Source organism: Ursus arctos, unplaced genomic scaffold (genome assembly GCF_023065955.2).
Source record: "Ursus arctos isolate Adak ecotype North America unplaced genomic scaffold, UrsArc2.0 scaffold_19, whole genome shotgun sequence".
NCBI classification, from domain to species: domain Eukaryota; kingdom Metazoa; phylum Chordata; class Mammalia; order Carnivora; family Ursidae; genus Ursus; species Ursus arctos.
In genome coordinates, this window is record NW_026622863.1 from 50,318,867 (window position 1) to 50,344,448 (window position 25,582).

The window sequence follows — 25,582 nt, forward strand, 5'->3', positions numbered from 1 at the left end:
CAGGTCCCTCCTGTCTCAGGATTCAGGAGTCCAGGCCCCCAGCCCCTCCTCTTGCAGACCCATGAGTCCTCATGTGTAGCTCCCTCCCTTCAGGACCCTGAAGTCCAGGCCCCCAGCTCCTTACCTCTAGGCTGGTGGTGCTAAATTTGCAAACATGGTCATAAAGCCAGAGTGGAGTGAGTGTGGGCATAATCAAACTTTTAAGTTCCTCCTGCACCCCCATTTCCACCCCTGCCCGTCGTGTTTCCCCACTCACTCTTTCTTCCATGTGTCATTCTCCTGAGACATTCTGGAGAAGCAAGAATGAGGAGTCAGGACACAGACCCAACATCTCAGTGGACTCTGCCATCCAACACCCGATCTTAAGCTTTAAAATTCTCTCCTGGACCCAGGCAGCCCAAATTCCAGCATCTACTTCGTCAGGGACCCAGCAGCCTGTTTCTAGCTTTCATGACTTTGAGGGGCCCAGGAATCCAGTTCCCTCTCCCCCAAATAGCTAACTGTCCTGTACACAGGCACGGGAACTTAGGACTCTGGGCCCCAAACACTCGCCCCTCACTAACCCCAGATCTCCAGCACCCACCTGCCTGGGATCCTGGCAACTCCTCTCCTCGTGCCCGCAGAGGCTTTTCACATTCACACCTCAGTACCTTGCCTCTCTGGGCAATTTCTAAACATACCTAACCCTCTCTTTGGCTGGGGACCTAATCTCTGGGTCTCTGAGAAATAAGCAGGCAAAGAAAGAGGGCTGGGGGGGGGGGGATTCCCACTGGGACCTGCCCTAATCCCCTCCCTCCTGGCCCCTCACACTCCACTTCCAACAAAGCAATGACCCTTGGCCTCTACAGCAGCCAGGCAACCCTGCTCCAGGGTTCTGAACTGGAAGGACATGCAAGGTGTTCCTTAAAGGGACCCAAGAGAGCCGGCATCGCTGGGTCGCTCTACACTATATATGTGTGTATACACACACACACACACACACACGTACACTCTACACTATATACATACATATACATACACGCTCTACACATATATATAAGTGTATATATATATACAAGGCGTATATATTAGAAACTTTGAGAAACTTATAGACCTATACCAACGGCTACCGATTTGTAACTTGCAACCACTTCTTGCGGAAAAATAAATGGGGAAAACTACAACTGCCAGGTGGCGAAGGCAGGGGACCTCCTTGCCCGCGGAAGTGGCCTCATTTTCCCCCTGCCTGCAGGGAATTGTAGTTCTCTTCCAAAGCCTCGGCTTTCCTTTCGCCTGAAAGGCAGGAAATGCGGCGTCAAGAGGTAGAGCTTCCGAGAAAGGACGCGAAGCTTTCGAGAACAGACGAGCGACTTCGGCAAGGGGCGGGCCGCTAGACGGGGACCCAGGGGCCTGGAGCCAACGCGGACCAATCAGGCTCCTGAGGGCGGGTCCTCTGCGGGAAAGTGGGCGTGGCCTAGGGGGGAAATCACCGGAACGCACCGGAGGTCCCAGCCCGGGAAAACGCCCTCTGCGGTGAAGGAAAGGTGAGGGGCCGGGGCGTCCTAGATTGGGTCCAGGGGAGGAGCGGGAGAAGGGGACCAGAGGTCTGGATCTTTGGGTCTCGGGGAGGATGGACTGGGCACCAGTACTTCTAGGTCCTGGCAAAGGAGGTGGCTGGGGGCCTGGACCTTTGGTTCTGGGGCAAAGGGGTCGAGATCCCGGATTCCCGAGTCTGAGTGAAGAGGCTGGGTTCTGGGAGCCAGGACTCCTGGGTCTAAGGAAGGAAGAGCTGGAGGTGCGGAATCCTGTGTCCCGGGAAACGAGACGCTTTGAGTCTCGACTCTTAGAAGGGGGGTGGGGGTGACGCTGGGGGCCCAGACTCCTGGGCCCAGGGGAGTCGGCGACTTGGGACAGACATTATCCACCTCTCTGCCCCTCACAGGCCACGCCGCCATGCCTTCCTCTGGGCCACGCGCAGCCCTCGTCCTCCTGCTGCCACCGCTGCTGCTGCTGCGCGCCGTTCTGGCCGTGCCCCTGGAGCGGGGGGCGCCCAAGCAGGAGAGCCCTGCGACCGAGAGCCCCGTGAGTGGCCCTGCCCTGCTCTCCAGCCAGGTGTTTGCAAGTGGTACTACAATCCCCGCGGATCCCCGTCGTCCCTGGGTGGATACTTCCCCCACGGCCGCGGCTCGGAGTTTGCCTGCCATTCTTTGCAGTCCCGGGGCTTTGACGTGGTGAAAAACTCGGGGCGTGTGTGTGTGTGTGTGTGTGTGCGCGCGCGCGCGCGCATATTTCTAAGCCCCTGGCTCTGAGGTGTGGGGGAAATCAGGTCAGATTTTGACAAATCTGCATCACCCCCTACCTAAATCTGTATTCTTTTAAGAGCCCCCCCTCCCCTCAAGAAGGAATCCAAAAAAGAACTACATTTCCCAGTAGCACCTTGGGCAGGTGGTGTTCCTTAACGGGGGTGTTCTTGCTTCATGGAACTCGTGGGAGTTGTTAAAATTATGAAGGTAATTCCAACATGTGTTTATCAAATGCTATGAAACCTTTGGTCTTAGGGAACTGGGGACTTTAAAGATCCTCAAGGTCAAGGCCCTGATTTGTGGCCTGAATCCTCCTCCAGCTTTCAGCGGTAATGGGCACATGGCTATCTCTGGGAGGGATTATTCCGTGCTCTTTTGTGGCGGTCCCCACCTTGTGAATTAGGCTTCTGCTTGGTGAAATCTTTGCAGACTCAGAAGGGCACGTCTGAGTTCCCTTTCCCTTCATTCTTCCCACACATTTCTTGAGAATGGACACCAGGGTGATGGGTCAGAGAGGAAGGGTCACCAGCTGAAATCTGAAGTTCAAGGGAGAACATTCCAGGCAGGGAGAACAGTCTGGGCAAAGACTGGGTGGTGAGGAGAGCAGAGTGAGGAGAGAGACCCAGAGATGGCCAGTGTGACTGGAGCAGAGTGGGGGGCGGGGAGAGGGAGGTCGTGTCGGGACTCCATGGGTGCTCTTCAACCTTACTTTACAGATGAGGAAGCTGAGGCACAAGAGAGTTTAAGTAACTTGCCCAAGGACCAAGGTTGCCAGATTTAGCAAATAAAAACACAAGACACCCAGTTAAAATCGAATTTCAGATAAGCAGGAATAATTTGTAGTGTAAGTACACTCCAGCTGTGTATTTATACTGTAAGTTATTTGTTGTTTATCTGAAATTTAAATTGAACTAGGCATTCTAGCTGTCCTAACCAGGTCACCAAGCTAGTAATTGGCAGATTTGGGATTCCAGCCCATTGGCTAAGCAATCAAAGATGTCCACACCTTGGGGCGCCTGGCTGGCTTAGACAGTAGGCCATGAAACTCTTGATCTCGGGGTTCTGAATTCGAGTCCCACATTGGGTGTAGAGATTACTAAAAAAATAGATAAATAAACTAAAAAAAAAAAAACCAAACAGTTGTCAACACCTTAGTTCCCAGAACCTGTGACTATCTTCCCTTATAGAGCAAAAGAGTGTTTGTGAGTGTGATTGAGACAAAGCTCTTGAGATGGAAAAGTTACCCTGTATTATCCAGGTGGGCCCAGCGTAATCACAGGTGTTCTCTATAAGAGGGAGGCAGGAAGATCAAAGTCAGAGGTGATGTGATGACGTAAGCAGAGGTCACAGTGATGCAGGGTCACGTGCCAAGGAACGCAGGCAGCCTCTAGCAGCTGGAAAAGGCGAGGAAATAGATTCTCCCTTAGAGCTTCTAGACTAAGCTCAGCCCTGTCCACACGTTCTGGGCTTCTGATCTCCCTCCAGAAGAGAATATTCTCGAAAAGAAGACATTTGTGTTGCTCTAAGCCATTTAGTCTGCGACAGTCTGTTACAGAAGCAATAGGAAATTGGTGTACCCACAGTGTCATGGCTGAGCCTTCAGCTCTTGGTTGTCAGGCAGCTACTGTGTGCTCCCTACATACAGAATGAAAGTGTTGGTAGATCGCGTTGTCTCCTATGTCCTTAGCATCGTGCCAGGCCCTTTATGTCCTGTACTTTTCACCACGGCGCTGAGAAGTAGGGAATTTATTGCCTCTTTTGAAATGGCAGAGGGAGGCCCAGGAAGAAGAGCATGCCACCCACCCACACATGGCAGGTCTGGGTCCAGGAGCCTCAGGATTTTTGTCTGTCTCGTTCACTTGCTGGGTCCCCTGTCACGGCGACTGGCGCACAGTAGGAGCACGTGATCGCTTGATGAATGAGGAATGAGTGTATGTTTCGCTGCTTGCCAGCAAATACTCTTGTGTCCGCTCTGAGCACCCGCTGTGTGCGCAGCGCTGGGCTGGGTGTCTGTCTCCCCGCATGATGTTTACTTCGTTCCACTAACAGCCTGGAAAAAGATGAGTGCTGCGGCCCAGAGGATCAGGCAGTTTGCCTGGGGTTACAGAGCACATGGGGAGCAGAACTGGGGTCCCCTGGCTCTAGAGCCTTTGTCCCACGGGGCAGGCCTGCCTCTTGCTCTAAGCAGGGGGGGTCTCAGGTCCTTCAGCCGGCGCCCAGAGGAGCGGGGCCTGGCTCCTACATACAGGGAGGAACCGGAGGGGGGCGGGGGCCAGGCTGCTATTTCATCCCTGTCCCCCCAGGACACGGGCCTGTACTACCACCGCTACCTCCAGGAAGTCATCAACGTGCTGGAGACGGATGGGCATTTCCGCGAGAAGCTGCAGGCTGCCAACGCCGAGGACATCAAGGTGCGGCTGGGTGCGAGCCAGGTGGGAGGGGAGGAGGGGCGCCCACGTGCGGAGGACAGAGTTCAGGTAAAGGACCGGCTTCCCTAAGTGGGTCATGTGGCTCCAGGCCTCGCCAAACGGAGGCACTGGGACGGGCTTCCTCTTGGTGCCACGCGGCTGGGAAGAGATGTGAGGAGCGCGGAGTGTGTGGTTAAGCCTGGATGCAGATGGCACAGGCTCCCTCTCTCCACTCTACCCTTTGATGCTGTGTGACCGCCCCCCGTCATGCCTCAGTTTCCTCATCTGTAAAGCGGGCGCAATAGCAGAATCGGCATTATGGGGTTCAGGTCAGGATCACCTGAGGTAAGACCAGTCAAGGGCTGAGACGCACACGTAAGGCTCCAGAGGGGCCGAGGTTGTCCTCATTTTCTAAAGGCAGACGTAGAGGCCCATGTGGCAGTGTTCGTCATCCCGATAGGCCCGGTCTCCCCGCAGGGCTGGCTGAGCCCGGAGCCCAGCTCAGAGTGCGTGCCGGCCCTCCCCCATGAGGAGACAGGGGGGCACGTTCCTTCTCCCCACCCTTTCGCACCCAGACCCCCCTCCCTGGTCTGGTACGTGTGGGAATGCCCCACCTGGAAGAGCCTCCTTGAGTCTCAAACACCTTGGTCCAGGAGAGGGTCCAGGTGGCCCTGCTCCCGCAAAGCCTCCCAGCATTCCTGAGGCTCTCATCCGTCCCCATCCACCTGGCCCCCATTGAAGGACCGGCCGAACCAGAGACCACAGAGCCCAGCTGGGAGAACTGAGGTGCAGCCTTCCTCTACCCGCACCCCCCCCACGCAAGCCCAAGGTCATAGCACTGGGAGGTGACCTTGGAAACAGAGTGGCCAGTTAGGCAGGTTGTGGAGTGGGACGGTGCCCGGGTACAATCCCAACTCTTCCTCATTCGCTCGGCCTGAGTGGCCACACCCTTTGGGGCTCAGTGTCTTTCTCAGAAACTGGGAGGCCTGATGCAACGCTTTCTGTGACGTGAGAGGTGGTAGCGTGGATTGGCGAAAATCCCCACTAGAGGTGCTCGGTCGGCACATCGTAAGGCTCCTGTGGATGTCAGTCATCATCCTTGGTGGTGGCAGTAATGTCCCCTCCAGTCCTGTGGTCCTGAGCAGGAAAAGGATGCGGGGATACATGACACTGACCCGGTGTCCTCACTGTCCGAGGGACCTCGGGCAAGTGGCTTCTCCTGCGGGGCCTCAGGTTATCCATCTGTAAAATGGGGCTATGGTCAAGGTTAGAGGACAGACCCGGGGAGTCCGGCGCAGGGCTTGGCCCAGAGTAGATGCTTGACTAGTTGGGATGAATAGGACTGTCTCCATGGTCACCGTGTCCTGTTGCCTCTCAAGCGTCATGGTCCCTGCGGGCTGGGGAGCCCCGATGTGAGTCTCAAGTGACCAAAAAGGCAGCCTGTGCAATGACAGATAGCGGAGGGCGCTGGCGGGAGGGGAGGGTCCAGGAGGGCACAGTCCAGTGTGACAAGTGAGAGAGGACTTCTAGAGCAAGGATGCTCCTTGCCCAAGTGAGGTTCGAAGTCTGAGTGGGGATGTCTGTGGTGTGGAAGTTGTTGCAGTGTGTGGGGGGGGTGAAGGCGTGGCATTTCAGACCATGGAAACTGTACAAACGAAGCATTCTGGTACCTTCAGCTGTCTGCCCATGGTTCCTGATCACTGACACAAAGACAGGGGCAATGGGGCTGGAGAGGTGGGTGCGTGCGGGGTCTTGAGTGCCAGGCTCAGGGATTCTGTCCTGGGGGCACTGGGGAGCCGCGGGAGCTGTGAGCAGGAGAGGGGTGGGGTCAGCTCTGAGCAACAGACACAATCTGAAGTGACAGGAGGAGCAGCTCAGGGAATTCACCCCCGGGGAGGAGAGCAGGGAGTTGCCGGGAGGTTCTTTCCAAGGAAGATGCCATGTGCTTTGAGTTTCAAGGGGCAGTGAGGATCTGCTTAGGCTTGAAAAGGGGTGGCGGGAGAGAATTGTAGGCAGAGGGACCAACCAGCATGTGCAAAGTCCGAGAGGAGGTAAAGAGCCTTGAACGTGGGGGCTGAGGCCCAGTTAGTGTTGCTGGAACCGAGTGTGATTTAATGGATGACAGGACACGGGGCTACAGAGGTGGGCAGGGCCTCAGACACCGGGCTGAAGGGCTGGACCTGGTCTCAGAGGCTAGGGGAGCGGATGGGGAAAGGGTCTATAAGCTTTCCAGGATTCCCAAAGCTGGAAGAAGTTTCCAGAGAGGGCAGAGAAAGAACGTGGCTGCCCAGTGTTCCCCCTCCTAGGCCCCCAGCCTGACCAGTGTCCCCCTTCCATTCGGGCAGAGTGGAAAGCTGAGCCGGGAGCTGGACTTCGTCAGCCACCATGTGCGCACCAAGCTGGATGAGCTCAAGCGGCAGGAGGTGTCTCGGCTACGAATGCTGCTCAAGGCCAAGATGGACGCGGAACAGGAGCCCAGTAAGCCGGGGAGGGGCAGGGGGGCCTCCCTCCTGGGGACTCTCTCCCAGGTGCCCCTGCATCAACATTTTAAATGACCATGGCTTTTAAAAATAAAAATTAAGGGATGCCTGGGTGACTCAGTCAGTTAAGCGTCTGCCTTCGGGTCGGGTCATGATCCCAGGGTCCTGGGATCGAGTCCCGCATTGGGCTCCCTGCTCAGCGGGGAGTCTGCTTCTCCCTCTGCCTGCCGCTCCCCCTGCTTGTGCTCTCTCTCTCTCTCTCTCTCTGTTAAATAAATAAATAAATAAAATCTTAAAAAAAATGTTGACTTCCAGAAAAGTTGCAAGGATAGTACAAAAATCTCCTTAATACCCTTAACCCGGATTGGCCAATTCGCCATTTGCAAGTTCCCTGTAGACTGTATTTCTTTTCGCCAATTCGGTGTGAGTTTCCTCAGAAGGAGGGCGTTCTCCTGCACAGCCACCATGAAGTTGCAAAGGGTACTCTGTATTTTCCCGGGCCTTGTTATTCTCTGACTCCCCTGCTAGGATGAGTCTGATTTGCTGGCATTTATACCTGAGACTGTATTTTATAGTCTAGTTATTTGGCTGGAAAAAAGGAAAAAAACTGTCTCTGGAGGAGAGAGGCAGGTTTCGAGTCCAAGATCCCGCCCTATTTCCGACATTCCTAGATAGGGTTTGTCGGAGCGCGTGTCGGGACCACGCTCTTTCTTTTCAATTGCTTTACTGAAATAGAATTCAGATGCCATATAATTGAGCCATGTAATGGGTACAATTCAGTGGTTTTTAGTATATGCACAGGTGTGTACAACCACGACCGGAGTTGATTTTGGAACATTGGACTCACCCCAGAAAGAGACGCTGAACTCTTCAGCTCTCACCCCCCTCCTCCCCCCACTCAACCCCTGCAACCAGTAACCCGCTTCCCGTCTCTCTGGATTTACCTGTTCTTGGACGTTTCAGATAAATGGAATCCTTCCATCGGTGACCTTTCGTGTCTGGCTCCTTTCACTTTGCATAATGTTTTCACGGTTCATCCGAAATGTCTTGTGTGTCTGCACCTTTTTAGGACCAAGTAATATTCCATCGTGTGGGTGGACCATGTGGGGTTTATCGATTCATCAGTTGATGGATATCTGGGTTGTTTGAACCGTTTGGCTGCTACGGACCATGGTGTTACACTTACTATAGCCCTGTGGCTTATTCTGGCGCCGTGCGTGACCAAATGTAAGAACGTGCTTACTCTCGCTCTCAAATAAATAAATAAAATCTTAAAGAAAAAAAGAGAGAGAGAGAGAGCGCATGCATGCGTGCGTGCATGAGTAGGGAGAGGGGCAGAGGGAGAGGGAGCAGTAGACTCCCCGCTGAGCACAGGACCCCCCCTCACCCCTCCACCCCCCACCTCCCCCACCCCCGTGCAGGACTTGAGACCATGACCCGAGATGAAGTCAGATGCTTAACCAACTGAGCCAGCCAGGCGCCCCTGTTTTCTTTCTTTCTTTCTTTCTTTCTTTCTTTCTTTCTTTCTTTCTTTCTTTCTTTCTTTTTTTAAGATTTTATTTATTTATTTGACAGAGACAGCCAGAGAGAGGGGGAACACAAGCAGGGGGAGTAGGAGAGGAAGAAGCAGGCTCCTAGCAGGGGAGCCTGATGCGGGGCTCGATCCCATAACACCGGGATCACGCCCTGAGCCGAAGGCAGACACTTAACCGACTGAGCCACCCAGGCACCCCTGTTTTCATTTCTGCCTGACTCCGCTGATCCATTCAGCAAACGTGTCTCGGGTCCTACTGTGTGCCGGGCGCCGGGCGGGGGCTGGAGCTCCACGGTGACCAGACAGCCCGCGTGCGCACCCACGCCTTCTCTGCCCTGCTGTTTTAATTCTTACAGCTTCGGAGTCTGACTTGATCTCTAGTAAATTAGACATTCCCTTGTCACTAGTGGGAAAAATGCGTCCTATGAATTGGCTGCTTGTCGTGCCCATGGCACTGTGCTGGGTGCTTCAACTTTTGTCCTTTTAGCAACACAAAACATCTCCAGAATCTGGCCACGTGGCACATTCGTTGCTGCCATTTGGGTCCTGCGTGGATCACTACAGTCACCTCTTTGCCGGGCTCCCTGCTGCCACCCCTGCTTTGTGTCCTATTCCCTGCGCCCCTCAAACTGCCACAAACTTAGTGCCTTAAACCAACACGCTGATTCCCTCACAGTTGGGAGATCCGAATCTGAAATCAGTATCGCCCGGCAAAAATCAGGGTGTTGGTGGGGCTGCGATCTTCCCAGAGGCTCTGGGGGACAGCCTGTTGCCTTGTCTTTTCTGGCTATTAGAGTGGCATTCCCTGGCGGGTGGCCTCTTCTTTCATCCTCAAAGCTAGCTGCGTAGCCTTTGTGTTCAGGGGTCACATGGCCTTCTACTGTAGTTGGGTCTCTCTCTGCCTCCCTCTTTTTTTGCTTTTAATTAATTAATTTAAGAGAGCGCGTGCACGTGTGCTTGAGAGCCTGAACAGAGAGGAGGGGCAAAGGAAGAGAGGAGGCTGACTCTGTGCTGAGCATGGAACCTGACGCTGGGCTCGATCTCACGACCCTGAGATCATGACCTGAGCCGAAATCAAGAGTCGGATGCTTAAATCCACTGAGCCACCCAGGCGCCCCTGCCTCCCTCTTGACATTGGACATTGGATCTCCTGAGTAATCCGGGATCATCTCCCCATCTCAAGATTCTTAATTTAATCACATCTGCAATGTCCCTTTTGCCACCTGAGGTCTCCTCGTCACAGGTTCCAGGGTTTCAGGGCTTGGGCATCTTGGGGCCCATGACACAGCCCACCACAGCACCCAGTCCATGTCCTGTCCCTCCTCTGCTTAGAACCCATCGTGGCTCCCCAGTGCTCGGCAGGCCCAAGTCCACAGTCATCATGGCTGCTCTGCCCGCCCAGCCCCTCCCTTCACAGGTACCCTCTCCTGTCAGCAGTTTTAGTAACGCTGGAGTGCAACACGTCTCTGTCACCTCTGGACCTTGGCCCAGGTGCTTCCCTCTGCCTGGGACATTCTCGGGGCTCTTTGCAGGCTGGCTGAGCTTCTGTCTCAGCTCCTACCCTGACGGGGCTGCATGAAGGAGTCTGAGTCCTGGGGGTCGTGTGTTCGTCCTCTGTCTCTCTGCTGGGTGCTGAGGGCAAGGGGGGCAGATGCTGCTGCTATCTGGTTCCCATTGCGTCGCCAGTGCCGGGCACCGCGTCTGGCCCAGAGTAAGGAGCTCAGCACGCGTCTGTGGCATAAATGATGCACCATGAAATTTGACCTGTGTCTGTGTCCTGAGTGCCTGTCCCACCTCTGGGCTCAGCCCTGCCACAGCTGCCTCCACGGGTCCCTCCCCCCGGGATCCCCCCGCCCCCGACCGGGAGCCACTGGAGGGCCGGCCTGGGTCTGATTCACATCAGGGGCCCCCAGGAGGCCTTGAAAGATGTGCGTTCAGTGAAGGCCTGGCTGTTGAGTATGTGCTCTCTCGCTTCCTTACTGCTTGGAAACTCCCGGGCAAGGAGGGTGCCACGTGAGCAGGGCCTGTTCGATGAGGGTCTCTCGTACAAGGAACAACAGAAATGTATTGTCTCACAACCGTGGAGGCCAGAAGTCCAAGATCAAGTCGTGGCAGGATCGGTTCTGGGTCTCTCTCTTTGGCTTGGAGATGGCCAGCCTCCACCTCTTGTCTTCCCCGGGGTGTCCAGATTTTTCCCTTTTAGAAGGAAACCAGCCCTATTGGATTTGGGTCCACCCTGTGACCTCATTTTAACTCAATCACTCTGGGAAGACCCTCTCTGCCGATAAGGTCACATTCTGAGGGTCTGGGGGTTAGGACTCCAGCAAATGGATTTGGGGCACGTAATTCAACCCGTAACAGGGCTTGAGTTTATGTGCTTTGGAGCCCAACACCTGGTTCTAATACTCCCTCTGCCACTTCCTAGATAGTGGTGACCTAGACAAGTCCCTTACCCTCTCTGGGCCTCAGTTTTCACATCCATAAAATGGGATAATCATAGGACCTATGTTTTAAGATTTTTGTGAAAAATAAATGCATTAGGGACCCCTGGGTGGCTCAGTTGGCTAATGCCTGCCTTTGGCTCAGGTCATGAGCCCAGAGTCCTGGGATCGAGTCCTGCATCGGGTCCCTGCTCAGCAGGGAGCCTGCTTCTCCCTCTGCCTGCTGCTCCCCCTGCTTGTGTGTGTGTGTGCGCACACGTGCTCTCTCTTTCTCTCTGTCACAAATAAACTCTTTAAAAAATGCATGAATATATTTAATGTGTTTAAAGCAGAGCCTGGCATATAGTAGGTGCATAACATGTGTTAATTATTATCATGGTTGTTGTTGTTTTAAGCATCAGAGTCCATTGTGGTATCACCTCCTCCAGGAAGCCCTCCCTGATTGCCCCAGACCCAATTTAGGCCATCCTGTGGGCTTTCTCAGTGCCCTCTGTGACCTTCTTTAGAGCGCATCTAGCCCAGGATAGGGATTTTGAAAGAAAGAACATTCCATGAGTTTGTTTTAATACTTCTCCCTCATCCAGATGTACAGTTGGATCACCTGAGCCTCCTGAAGCAGTTTGAGCACCTGGACCCTCAGAATCAGCACACCTTTGAGGCCCGGGACCTGGAGCTGCTGATCCAGACGGTAGCGTGGCGGGGGGGTGGGGTGGGGCGGGGGCTATAGGTAGAGGACCGAAGGAGGCTTTGTGGAAGGGGAGAAGGGAGCGGAGCCTGGGACATGCACCCGATCAGTCTGGTGTTCTCTGAGGTCGGTGCCCGAAGCCCTCCCCACATTCTCTCTGGGAGAGCGGAGGCATAGGCAGAACAGGCTGGGCTCCCTTCAGACCTGGTTTCAAATCCCTCCTCGGCTTTGTCCTTCCCATATAACTTGGGCAGGGCGGGGGGGGGGGGCACTGTCCCCTCTGTGTCCTCGTGGGAGGCAGAATCATGCCCCCCTCCTCCCCACCAAGGAGGTCACATCCTGCACATCCTAATCAGTGGAACCTGTGGCTACGTGACCTCACGTGGCGAAAGAGATTTTGCAGATGTGATGAAGTTGAGAGTCCTGAGCTGGTGACATGATCCTGGGCTATCCAGGGGGCCCTCCCTGTCCTCACAGAGGGAGGTGTCATCACCTTAGGAGGTGGCCATGTGACCACTGAAGCAAGGGCTCTCCTGCCGCTGCTGGCTTTGCAGGTGGAGGAAGGAGCTGTAAGCGTGGAAGGCAGCTCTAGAAACTAGAAGAGCCAAAGAAAAGGATTGTCCCCAAGTCTGGAGAGGGAGCACAGCTCGGCCTCCACTGTAATTTGAGCTCCGTGAAACTAATTTCACATCTCTGGCCTCCATACTGTAAGATGATAAATGTATGGTGTTTTTTCTTTCTTTCTCTCTCCCTTTCCTTCCTTCCTTCCTTCCTTTTCTTTCTTTCTTTCTTTTTTCTTTCTTTCTTTCTTTTTTTTTTTTTTAAGATTTTATTTATTTATTCGACAGAGATAGAGACAGCCAGTGAGAGAGGGAACACAAGCAGGGGGAGCAGGGGGAGTGGGAGAGGAAGAAGCAGGCTCATAGCGGAGGAGCCTGATGTGGGGCTCGATCCCAGAACGCCGGGATCACGCCCTGAGCTGAAGGCAGACGCTTAACCGCTGTGCCACCCAGGCGCCCCTTTTTCTTTCTTTTTTAACTAGGCTCCACACCCAGTTTGGGGCTTGAACTCACAACTTTGAGATCAAGAGTCGCTTGTCTGACAGACTGAGCCAGCCAGGTGCCCCCAAATGTGTGTTGTTTTAAGCCACCAAATGTATGATAATTCGTAATAGCAGCCATTGGAGTAATAGAGTCCTTATCTGAGAAGTGGGATCTCCAGCCCAGCCTCATGGCGAAGGCCAAGGGCGGCGGGGCTGGGGAGTGCAAGGGGATGCCCAGACCTGCCCCTGCCTTCCCATTCCTTCCACAGGTCCCCAGCACCTCCGGACTGAGCCAGGGCCACCGCCTGGCCTCCGCCTGGCCTCAGCCCTGCTTTTCTGGCCTACTGGAGCTCCATCTAGTGGCGATGACGATAATAGCAGCCAATCGCGTCTATTCTTGGCATTGGGCTCAGTCCGAGGGATGTTTTTGCCACTCATTTCCAGAACATTCTAGAAACTGTCCACTTTTCTCCAGCCCCACTGTCCTTCTCCTAGTTTTGACTCCCATCGTCTCTCATAGTCGCTTCCTCACTGGGCTCCCTGCTTCTGCCTTCCAAGCTCGCTGGCAGGATTTCTCAACTCTGCACTCTTGACGTTTGGGGCTGGATAATTCTGTTGTGGGGGATTTCTGTGCGTTGTATGACGTTTAGCCACATCTCTGCTCGCTATCCACTCGATGCCTGTAGACCTTCACTGTGATAACCAAAAATGCCCTTAGACATTGACGGTGGTCTCCTGTGGGCCAGTCACCCCAGCTTGAGAACCTCTTCCCCACGCAACAGCTGTGTTCATTTCCTATGCTGCCCTGTAACAAATTACCACAAACTTAGTGGCTTAAAATACCTTAAAATTATCATACGGTGTAGACCAGAATCCAAGAAGGGTCTTGCTGGGGCTGTTAGTTTGCTGGGGCTGCCGCAACAGCTTACCACAGACTCAGTGTCTTAAATGTGGGGCACCTGGCAGGCTCGGTCAGTAGAACGCGTGACTGTTGTTCTCGGGGTTGTGAGTTTGAGCCCCGTGTTGGGTGTAGAGGTTTCTTAAAAATAAAAAAAACAAAAAATTCAAATGAAAAAAATAAAAATAAAAACAGAAATGTATTCTCTCATAGTTCTGGAGGCCAGTAGTCCAAAATCAGTATCCCTGCGCCAAAACCAAGGCTTTGGCAGAGCTGTACTCTCTTTAGAAGCTAGAGAGAAAAACCCACCTCTTGCTTCTTCTGGCTTCTGGAGGCTGCCAGCATTCTGCAACTTGTAGACCCATCACTCGAGCCTCTGCCTCCATGGTGTTCTCCCTGTGTCTCTCTCTGTCTTCTCTGTAGCCTTCTTTATTCTATTTTATTTTATTTTATTTTAAGATTTTACTTATTTATTTACTTGAGAGAGAGAGAGCACAAGAGGGGGCAGGGTCAGAGGGAGAGGGAGAAGCAGACTCTCCGCTGAGCAGAGAGCCCAACACGGGGCTCGATCCCAGGACTCCAGGATCGTGACCTGAGCCGAAGGCAGAGGCTTAACTGCCTGAGCCACCCAGGCACCCCGTCTGTAGCCTTTTTTTTTTTTTTTTTTTAAGATTTTATTTATTTATTTGAGAGAGAGAGAGACAGCCAGCGAGGGAGGGAACACAAGCAGGGGGAGTGGGAGAGGAAGAAGCAGGCTCCCAGCGGAGGAGCCGGATGTGGAGCTCGATCACAGAACGCCAGGATCACGCCCTGAGCCGAAGGCAGACGCTTAACGACTGAGCCACCCAGGCACCCCTGTCTGTGGCCTTTTTATAAAGACACCATTCACTTGGATTTAGGGCCTACTCTAATCTGGTAGGGCCTCACTGTAACTAAATAAATCTACAAAGATTCTGTTTCCGAATAAGTTCACATTTCGGCGTTTTGGGTAGACATGAATTTTTTGAGGGGGGGCGATACTCTTCAACCCAGTGTCGTATTGCTATCTCCAATTTACAGAGGAGGAAACTGAGGCACAGAGAGGCTAAGTAACTTGCCCAAGGTCGCACAGCCTAGTGGGATTGGTTCACACAGCAGAGCCTGGGTTTGAACCCTGGGCAAAGTAATTAGAGACCCAGCGTTCTTTATCACCTAGCTGCATTCCTTTCCCTATTAAGTCCACCTCGAGTGCTGTTCCTTATTGCTTATTTCTCCAAGATCTTTATTTTAGTTTATTTTTAAGTAATTTCTATACCCAGTGTTGGGCTCTAACTTACAACCCTGAGATCAAGAGTCACATGCTCCACCCACTGAGCCAGCCAGGCGCCCCATTCCTCCAAGATTCTGAGGTTGTGGAGGACTTGAAAGAGGTGGGTCGATGTTCTTACTGTGTAGGGGTGCTTGGCTGCTTCAGTCGGAAGAGCCTGGGTCATTTCGTCTCGGAGGGTCATGAGTTCGACCCATGTTGGGTGTAGAGATTACCTAAATAAATAAACTTTTTAAAAACAGTTGTTACTGTGTAACCGTCCTAATTTCTTTTGAACAAATAGAGAGGGGAGGCTGTGTCATGGGGCAAGAGTGGGTCACAGAGATCAAGAAGTGAGCTCAGGACATGGAACCCAGGACTGGGTGGAGGTCGAGATGGTGCTTGACCAGGTTCAAGGCTGAGGGCCTGGAATTTGGAGGTTGAAATTAGGGCCTGGGTGTGGTGGTGAGATGAGAATGACGGTTTGCCTTTCCCCAGGCCACCCGGGACCTTGCCCAGTATGACGCGGCCCACCATGAAGAGTTCAAACGCTATGAGATGCTCAAGGAACATGAGAGACGCCGTTATCTGGAGTCGCTGGGGGAGGAGCAGCGAAAGGAGGCAGAGAGGAAGCTGGAAGAACAACAGCGCCGGCACCGAGAGCACCCCAAAGTCAACGTACCTGTAAGAACCCCCATTTGTGGCTACCCCCCACTGAGTCCAACTCTCCAAGCACCACAAGATGAGAAAGTAGCTAAAGAACTACAATTCCCAGCCGACCGTGAGGCCAAAAGTCCTTTTAAATGTCCTCAGCCACCCCAGGGGCTGCTGGGAGTTGTAGTTTTTCTTGCTTGAGGGAAATGACATTTGCGGGATGGGGGGGACTCAGACTTCTTGCTCATGAGCCCCTGGCTCTCCCCTCCACAGGGCAGCCAAGCCCAGTTGAAGGAGGTGTGGGAGGAGCTGGATGGATTGGACCCCAACAGGTTTAACCCCAAGACCTTCTTCATACTGCATGGTAAGGTGGGGAGGAGCCCCAAGACCCAGGCTGAACCCTGAGGCTCTGACCTTTCTGGGGCCTGAATACTAAGTGGGGTTTAGGCAGGCCAAGGAGGTCTGAGCCCGCCCCTCCTGTTGGTCTAGAAGGCTACACCCCTCCCCATGGCTAGGATCTTCCATCGAAGAGCTAGGCCTCTTCTCTGGGATACACCAGACATCTCGTTTCTCAGGACTGGCTGATATCCACTCACGGAGCCATCCAGGCTTGGTTAGGCTGGGCCCCCCTCCCACCACGGCCCAGAAACCCGGGTCTTTGCCAGGAGCCCTGTTGCCAAGGGTGGGCTGCCCCCAAATAAACAGGCTTCCGGAGACCGAGGAACTACCTTTTCCATGGTGGTTCAGCCACATGTCTCCCTTCATTCCCCTCCTCTCTAGAAACCTAACCCAGGGTTGCCAGGCCCCCTCAGATGTGCCTAGGACCCTGCCCCAGAAGCTGCAAGCAGTCAGCAGAATGTAACAGGGCCTGGTTCATTCATTCACCAAACATTTACTAAACTCCCTCTAAGGTCAAGCTGCACAGAGACCCAGTCACAGAGGACTGACGCCACTGTGAACAAATCAGAGTCCCCCCACCCACCCACATAGCCAGCAATCAGGCACACCAGTAATTCTGTATTTCAGTGAATCTAAAAAACCGGGGAGTGTAAGAGAGTCTAGAATTTTTACACAACCTGCCCATTAAACTTACACACCACCAATGACAAGATTCTCCTGGTCTCAGGGATAATAAAATAGTGCGGGTGGCGGGGGGTTACATCTTAACAGTCAATGAAGTGGATTCTATAATAGCGTCTCGGGCAGTGATAAGAGGTAAGTAACATGGAAAAGACGACAGCAGGGTTCAGGGCGTAGAGTGTGTCGTACCCACCAGCCGCATGTGGCTATTGAGCTCCTGAAATGTACCGAGGAACCGAATTCGTTTTTAGTTTGGAGACATGAATTTTATTAAAATTTGTAATTGTGGTAAAAAAGTACACTTAACATGAAATGTCCCATCTTCAGCTCCTTTTTAAGTATACGGTTCAGGAACGTTAAGGACACCCACGCCGTTGTGCAGTCAACCTCCAGCCTTCTTTTCATCCTCTTCGAAACGAAAACTGTTAATCAACAACTGCCCGCTACCCCTCCCCCCAGCCCCTGGCCACCTCTGCTCTGGCTCCTGCCTGCATGAATTGCATTGTTCTAGCTACTTCATAGAAATGGAATCGTACAGTATTTGTCTTGTTTGCTGCTGGCTTACTTCATTTAGCATAATGTCGAGGAACCCAAGTTTTCATTGTATTTGGCTGTTACTAATTTAAGTGTCATGCGTCCCACGTGGCGAGTGCTCCACTGGACAGTACAGCTCTAGAGAGATGACATTTGAACCTAGACTCCAGTGAAGTGAGAGGTTGAGCCTTGCAGATATTTGGGGGGAAGCGCATTCTAGGCGGAGGGAACAGCGAACACGCAGAGGGGAGGAGTGAACGTGGGTTCCCAAGGTAACAGCAGCCGGATTGCTCAGAGCCTTCCAGCCGAGTTAAGGAATTTGGATTTGATCTCTCTGGGATGGGGCACCACAAGAGGAGAGGCCGTACGGCGTGAGGGCCGAAGCCAGGAGAAGGCCAGAGATGGCGGTGGCTGTGCCCTGGGAAGTAGGGAAGAGTGATTGGATTCTGGATTTATCTTGAAGGGCAAGCTGCGAGGACTCACGGATGGACTGGATGAGGATTAGGAGCGAACAAAAGGGTCAAGGGTGACTCCAAGGTATTTGGCCTGAGCAACCGGAAGGATGGAGTGGGAAGAGCAACCATATTTGTCAGGGAAGCTTGGGAACTAGGTCCGTTCGTGTTAAAATGGAGATGTCTGTTAGGTACTTACGTGGTAAGGAGAGTTGGCAGTTGAATATTCAGGTGTGGAGGCAGCTTGTGGATGGCGTTGGAAGCGGAGGGGCTGGAGGAATCCATGTGAAGAGGTTCTAGCCAATCATACTCTTTTTGTAATGATGAAAATATTCTATGCCACCCAATATGGCCGCCACCAGCTACGTGTGGCTGTTGAATGCTTGACCTGTAACAAGTGGGACTGAGGAACTGGAATTTTTACCTTAATTGATTTAAATTTAAATACCCTGTGTGGCTAGCGGCCACCATGTTGGATTTGAGGATCAAATGGCCTGAGCCCTGGGGCCCACCAATAGGTAGCATTCAGGAGGAAGACAGAGCCAATGAAGGAGAATGAGGGGTATCTGGGAGGAGAGAAAGATGTTCTGGAAGCCAGGGCAGAAAGTCAAGTAAAATGCAGGTTAAAAATTAACCATTGGCGGGGTGCCTGGGTGGCTTGGTCAGTGGAGCATGGAACTCTTGGTCTGGGGCTTGTAACTTTGAGGCCCACATTCCATGTAGAGATTGCTTAAAAATAAAATCTTAAAAAAAAAAATTGATCATTGGATTTGCAAGGTCAAGGTTCCTGGCCATCTCTGAGGGACCAGTGGGGTCCTGATCTGAGTGAGCAGAGGAAGTGGGGACAGCGAGTGTGGCCCGTGCGGCTGAGAAGCCTGGAGCCTCGGAGCCATATAAGCTGGGTGGCAGGTGGAAGTTCCTCTGGCCTGGTTCTGTGGGTGGCGGGGGCCTCTGACACCCCTGGCTCCTGGGCAGAGGGGTTGATCTGTGCCCAGACCACCAGGTGTTAGGGATCAAGTTGTCCTGCGTGACAACCATCCCAAGAATGGTCCTGGTGAAGGCCACCTTCATTTATTCCCTTCTTGGGACCCTGGTTGGTAGGGATCAGTCTGTCCTAGCAGTGGGCCAATGGGGCACTGAAGCCTGAAGGGTATCATTGTATTGTTGGAGACCCAAGGATACCTGTCCTCTGATAACAGAGCCCACATCAGCCCCCAATTCATTCTCTAGCAGGTTCCTCAGAGACCTGCCCTGCCCTGTGCTCAGTCCCCCCAAGATACCTTGTTGTCTCCCCCACAGATATCAACAGTGATGGGGTCCTGGATGAACAGGAGCTGGAGGCCCTCTTCACCAAAGAGGTGAGCGAGCATCTTGGAAAGCATGGGTACAGAGGATGCCCACGTCTGCCACGTGTCCCCTCAGAGCCCCCTGGATGGGAACTCCAGGGAAACTACAACTCCCAGCAGCCCCTGGGACAAAAAGAGGCTACCAGGAGTGGCAGGGTGGCCCCAAAGACTTCTGGGAGTTTAAGTTGCCCGGTTGTGTGTGTAAAGAGGCGGAGTAGCCTAGGAGAGAGGTTGCCCTAGACCCTTCAATATGTCCTGCCTCTTGCTTGACTCCGCTACAGCTGGAGAAGGTGTATGACCCAAAGAATGAAGAAGATGACATGCGGGAGATGGAGGAGGAGCGGCTTCGCATGAGGGAGCACGTGATGAAGAATGTGAGAGGGGGGACCGGGATCACGGGGAGAGTGGGGGCAGAGGTGGAGTGAGGCCCAGCTCTGTCGCTTACCCTGGCTCCCCAGGTGGACACCAACCAGGACCGCCTCGTGACCCTGGAGGAGTTCCTCGCATCCACGCAGAGGAAGGATTTCGGGGACACCGGGGAGGGCTGGGAGGTGAGGCCATGGAGGATTCCCTGAGTCCTGAATACTGGTCTCCCCCAGCCCTAACCCTTCTTTCAGAGTCGCTGGCCACTTCTCTTACTCTCTGGGTCTCTGCTCCCCGCCCCCACCCTGGGTCTCTGCCTCCTTCTGTCTCTGGGTTCTGTCTCCGTCCCCCTCTGGGTCCCTGTTCTCCCCTTTCTCTGGGTCTTCATCACCCTCTTCGGCTTCCACTCAGATGTCTTCTGTCCGCACACATGACCCAGGCCTCCCAGCCTTCCCCAGACCTCCTCTGTTAGCGGAGCCCTCCCCAGCGCGGGTGGGCCTAGGCTGACGTCACCCTGCTAAGGGCCCCTGTCCCCACCTCGCAGACAGTGGAGATGCACCCTGCCTACACGGAGGATGAACTGAGGCGTTTTGAGGAGGAGCTGGCCGCCCGGGAGGCTGAGCTGAATGCCAAGGCGCAGCGCCTGAGCCAGGAGACGGAGGCCCTAGGGCGCTCTCAGGGCCGCCTGGAGGCCCAGAAGAGAGAGCTACAGCAGGTGACTGGCCAGGGAGGCTGGGCCCATCCTCTGAGTCCCTGGTGGCCTTTGTCCTTGTGTGTTCAGAGGCTGGGAAGGCCTGTGGCCACTGTGTTCATCACTAGTAGAGCCCCCGGTGGCGACCGCCATCTTGAGTAAGGGCAGATGTCCCCATCCCTGACAGCTCTTTGGCTGCCATGTTGGATAAGGGCAGTGGGGCTCTAGGCAGGAAAGGGGGGGAGGCCAAGGACGGAGGAGGAGGTTAGACTCAGCAAGGGTTCAGTGAAGTCTCCCCTGTCCCGAGGTATGACTCAAGCCATGACAGGGGAGGGAAAACTGGATCTTTTTAACTGTTAAGCCCAACTCTCAGAGAGAAAAAAACTAAGCCCCATAGGGGAGGAATGGGTTTAGGACCACTTAGCAAGTTGCCATGGAGACTCGCTGTCATCCCCTCTTACCTGTCCCATCTCCGCCTCCCGCTCCAGGCCGTTCTGCAAATGGAACAAAGAAAGCAGCAGCAGCAAGGCCAGAACAACCCAGCCCCTGGCCCCGAGGGACAGCTCCAGTTCCACCCAGACACAGGTGCTCCGGGCCCTGGGCACCCCGGGGGAGGGAGCTGGTGGCCGACTCCTGGGTCCGAGGGAGGAAGAAGCTGGGATGCCTAGTGCTACCATTTCCTCCCTCCATTTCCAGACGACGCGCCTGTCCCAGCTCCAGCTGGTGACCAGAAGGACGTAGACCCTTCAGAAAAGAAGGTTCCTGATCAGCCCCCTGAGCTGCCCCAGTCGGATACCCAACACCTGTGATCCTCCTGGGATCCCCCACCCCCACACTCTGGGTTCCTACAGAGGCAGCTGATGGGAGGGGGATGAGGAGTTGACACCCACCTTCTCTGGGGGCCAGCAACTTGTGTGGCCGCCTGGGGGAGGGGCGGGCCGGGCGGCTCTTCACACGTTGCTGCCCGAGCCCTGCACTTGCCACCTCAGCTTCCACAGCCTCCGGTCTGTGGTCCCTTCTTTCCAAGCCCCTCCAACGGACTGCCTTCTCGAGTCTAGCTGGGCCCTCACTGGGTCACCCTGACTTAGGGAAGTCTGCTCCCTCCCAAGAAGGGGCTCCCTCATGCCTGCCGTCTTAGATGGTTTGGCCTCAGCTGCCCGGCTGCCCGGCTACTCTGGCGTCCTGCATCCATCCCCAAAGCTGCTGGAATTCTGCCTGTTTCCCGGCTTCTGTCGGTTGATGAGGCTTGGGTGGTCCCTCGAGAGGACCACCAATGCCTCAAGGATGGGGTCTTCCCCGTGGCTGGCTGTGAGGGACAGCAGAGTCAGCATAGCTGAGTAGCGCTGATCCCAGGAACCCAGACTCTCCCTGACCCCTGGCTTCCAGCTGCCTCGGCCTCTGCCCTGACTGCCTGGCTCCTTGCCTCTTCTCCGCACAGACCCAGAAGGGTCCCGGAGCACAACCCTGCCCCAGGATCAGGTTCCAGGCCGTCAGCCCACGTGGGAGGCGCCACCCCACTTTCTGGCCTTCTCTCACATGGCTCCGAGTTCTTCTCTGTATTCCAGTTCCATCCAAATACACTTTCTGGAACAATCTTTGCCTCTTTGTCTTTGTATATACTGTTCCCTCTGAAACTTCATCCTCAACCCCCCTGCTAAAGTCCTCCTCATTCTGTAAAATTCAATTCAAGCGTAATATCTGAGAGGCTCCATCCTGGCAATTTTTTGTCCTCTCCTGATAAGTCCACTGTGTACACACACACACACACACACACACACACACACCCTCCAGCAGGATCCCAGCCACAAGGATAGAAAGGTTTAGTAAAGAAAAAGAAGTATTACCTCCCAACACAAGACATCCCGAGGTAGGGTGATTCCAGGGAACCACTTTCTCCCATATCCCTAGTTCTAGCTTCTCCCCAGAGTGGCTGCAGCTGCTCCGGATGTCACACCTCCACACCAACAGCTGATGAAGGAAATCGGCAGAGACGACAAATCAGAGCCTCCTCCTACCCCTCCCCACCAAAGCCTGTTCACCAACACACCACTGGGCAGGGGGTCTGTCTAGTTTGGTGCCCACAGAAAGGATGTGGCCAGGTGTGCACTTGGCCACCAAGGCAGCCGAAGTGGTAGCCTGTGGTCCAGGGCCCCGCGTCCACTTTCAGAGGCCCCCGGGGCTGCAGGCAAGGGCTCTGGCAGCAAGGAGTAAGGCATCAAGGGAAGGTCTTGGTCAAGTATGACTGCAAGGAGCTGCAGAAGCACTTCAGCCTGGAGCAGTGGATCCCGGAGCACCTCTCTCCCAGAAAGAGGAAATCTTGGAGTTGGAGATGAATGTGGAGGGATGGGTCAAGGAGCTGCTGGTTGACTGGTACAAAACCACTGAGGCCTTTGTCTCTGGCCTCTGGATAAGATCCGGGGCATGCAGGAGCTGAAGACACCCCAGAAGAAGTAAGGGTCCTTGCCCCAGAGGACAATCACTGCCCCCTAACCTCGTAACAACAGCAATATGGACGCGGGAGATGTCCACGCTCTAAACACCAGAACTTGTGATGTTGCGACCTCACAGGTTGTGTCTCTTTCGCCCACTAGAGGGCGGCAGGGAGCAGAGCTGCATCCCTGGGCATCCAGCATCACGCTGCACAGGACCAGGTCAAAAGTAAAAATGTTTGCTCAGTGAATATATGAGTCATGCGAATGGTGGGTGCAGAAACGAGAAGCTGCCCAAATTAGATCTTTGTCCCTGCTGCTCCTGCTGAAAACTTGGGTGGCCTCTCCAAACCCTTCCTGACTCCTCCCCTGCCTGCCTCCCCAGCCCCAACTTCCATCGTACTGGCCCGCCATCTTTTTCCTTCAACTATGGGCCCGCCATCTTTTTCCTTCAACCATGCTGGCCTGTTTTCGGTTCTTAGAACATAACTAAGCCCTGAGAGCTGATAGGAGGGCCGAGAAAGTGTCTGTCTCATTTCTCATGTGTCCTCGGGACCTAGAACCAATTGGATGCTCAGTAAATATTGTGTTCCATCTGGGAGGACTATCTGTGGAATGACCCTGGAGGCTCTTTTTGGAATTCCTGGCTAGGGGCTGGCTGGCACAGGATCTCCTCTTGCCATGATTTCAACGTCCTCCAAGGTCTGCACACGATGTTGCCTGCCAGTCCTGGAAAGTGCTGGTGCCCACGCTCAGACTGGATTTGCCACACTTCCAACACCATCGTTTTCTTGTCTCCGTACAGAGAGTAAGAGTTAGGAAGTGGGTGTCTTCCTCAGGTTACAGACCCGCACTGTGGCCACCTGAGCCCAGCCAAGCAGCCCTCGCCAGAAGACATCAAGAGAATGGGCTCCTGTCTATTTGCTGATGCTCTGCCTTTAAGTTCTACATTGTCTTCTGCCCTCTGTCAATCCCTTGGCTCTCACTCCAGGTCCCAGAAATGCTATCCTGTGCTTAACGCTCGCGGTTCACCTCCATTTCAGTGTCAGACCTTCAGCGATTTTCCTAACTTGATTATGAATGAAATTAAACACAGCCAACACAGTTCAGAGTGTGTACTGTATCCCGGTGATGTCACTTGAGTGGTTTTTTTTTTTTTTTCCACTGAAGTTTAAGTTTTTGAGCTTCCATGTATGCACGGTGGGAGTTAGTCCATCCATTTTCCTTGCTACGTGGTATCCTGTTGCTAGAATTTGCCACCGTTTGTTCACGGATTTTTCTACTGATGGCTCTTCCCGATTTTGAGCTATCACAGCCAATGTTGCAATAAATGTTCTTTTTTTTTTTTTTTTAAGATTTTACTTATTTATGTGACAGAGAGACAGCCAGCAAGAGAGGGAACACAGCAGGGGGAGTGGGAGAGGAAGAAGCAGGCTCATAGTGGAGGAGCCTGATGTGGGGCTCGATCCCGGAACGCCAGGATCACGCCCTGAGCCGAAGGCAGACGCTTTAACGACTGCGCTACCCAGGCGCCCCTGCAATAAATGTTCTTACATATGTCCTCCCAGGACATCTGAGGGTTTCTCAAGGATATGTGTCTTCTACCCACAATAGAAATTGCTGGATCATGAGACACCCTCCTTTGCTACTTTACCGGATATTGCAAAATGATTTCTCTGGGTACACGAACTCACTGCCAACAATTTTAAGCCGTAACATTTCATCCTGAAACTGTTGAAGAACTTGCAAAAATAGTACAGAGAGCTCCTTTGTATCCTGCACCGAGTTTCCCCTCCGCCAACCCACCCCATGATGATATTTTAGGTAAATATAGCGCATTGTCAAAGCCAGAAATTGACATGGTTACATGATTTAATCTGGTACAGACCTGATTTGGATTTCACCAGCATTTACTCGGATTTTCATGCACCTTAAAAATTTCTGGTGTACAGGGGCGCCTGGGTGGCTCAGTCGTTAAGCGTCTGCCTTCGGCTCAGGGCATGATCCTGGCATTCTGGGATCGAGCCCCACATCAGGCTCCTCCGCTGGGAGCCTGCTTCTTCCTCTCCCACTTCCCTACTGTGTTCCCTCTCTCGCTGGCTGTCTCTCTCTCTCTGTCAAATAAATAAATAAAATCTTTTTAAAAAAATTCTGGTATACAGTTCTATGAAACTTTATCCAATGTGAAGTTTCGAGCATCCATCGCCACATTCAGGATACAGTACTGTTTCATCCGTCCACAGAAACTCGTGCCTGTTACCCCTTCATAACAGCACCCTTCCCCAAACCTTAACTCCTGGACACTGCTGGTCTGTTTATCTCTCTCACCAGGCGGAGAGTCTGTTCCCAACTCAGGTTCTGCTACTCACCCCTGGAAAATCAATACTCGGTTGACAAGCGATGGTGGGAAAGGAAAAGTCGCTTTATTCAGGAAGGTGGCAACCTGGGAAAATGGGGAAGGAATGTCTCAAAGACCACCTTCCCCATCTTTTTTTTTCTTTTTCTTCACAGCTGTCATATTGTGCCCTCAGGGCAATCCCTTAACGTTTGTATTCGGCAGTTTTTGTGAACCTGGAACCCCTGTGAGTGAAACTCAGATTTTTCCCCCAAGATTTTATTTATTTATTTGAGTGAGAGCAAAGGGGGGGGGGCGCAGAGGGAGAGGGAGAGGGAGACTCCCCACTGAGCCGGGAGCCCAGTGTCGGACCTTGAGATCCTGACCTGAGCCGAAAGCAGACACTTAAGGGACTGAGCCACCCAGGGCACCCCTGAAACTCAGATCTTAATTGAATGTCTACAAGGGAAGAGAAGTGCACAGATTTGCTGTGCGTAAAGTTGGCCAGCCCTTTGCCAATTACAGAATAATCATTTGCTCTATTTTACATCATAGACTCTGGAGCTCGGTTCATCCTCTTAAACAGGTGGATGCCGTTGTGACTCCGGTTTTCCAGAACCGGAAGGTGAGGCTCTGAGAGGGA

At 53.4% G+C, this 25,582-nt stretch overlaps 1 protein-coding gene across 2 annotated transcripts; it reads left to right on the forward strand.

Annotated features, from left to right (window-relative positions):
* The first annotated feature begins 1,231 nt into the window (after positions 1–1,231).
* On the forward strand, positions 1,232–21,768 carry NUCB1 (nucleobindin 1). Of its 2 annotated transcripts, none has more exons than XM_026481875.4 (13): positions 1,232–1,523; positions 1,922–2,061; positions 4,586–4,693; positions 7,036–7,168; positions 11,730–11,833; positions 15,554–15,739; positions 15,983–16,073; positions 19,075–19,133; positions 19,403–19,495; positions 19,580–19,672; positions 20,029–20,199; positions 20,664–20,760; positions 20,872–21,768. In XM_026481875.4, exons 2-13 carry the CDS (start codon positions 1,933–1,935, stop codon positions 20,982–20,984), a joined length of 1,377 nt encoding a protein of 458 aa, XP_026337660.1. In that variant the 5' UTR covers positions 1,232–1,523; positions 1,922–1,932; the 3' UTR covers positions 20,985–21,768. The 2 variants fall into 2 exon arrangements, with proteins under 2 accessions (XP_026337660.1, XP_026337659.1); XM_026481874.4 differs by having other exon boundaries at positions 1,417–1,523; positions 1,922–2,091.
* The last annotated feature ends 3,814 nt before the right edge of the window (positions 21,769–25,582 follow it).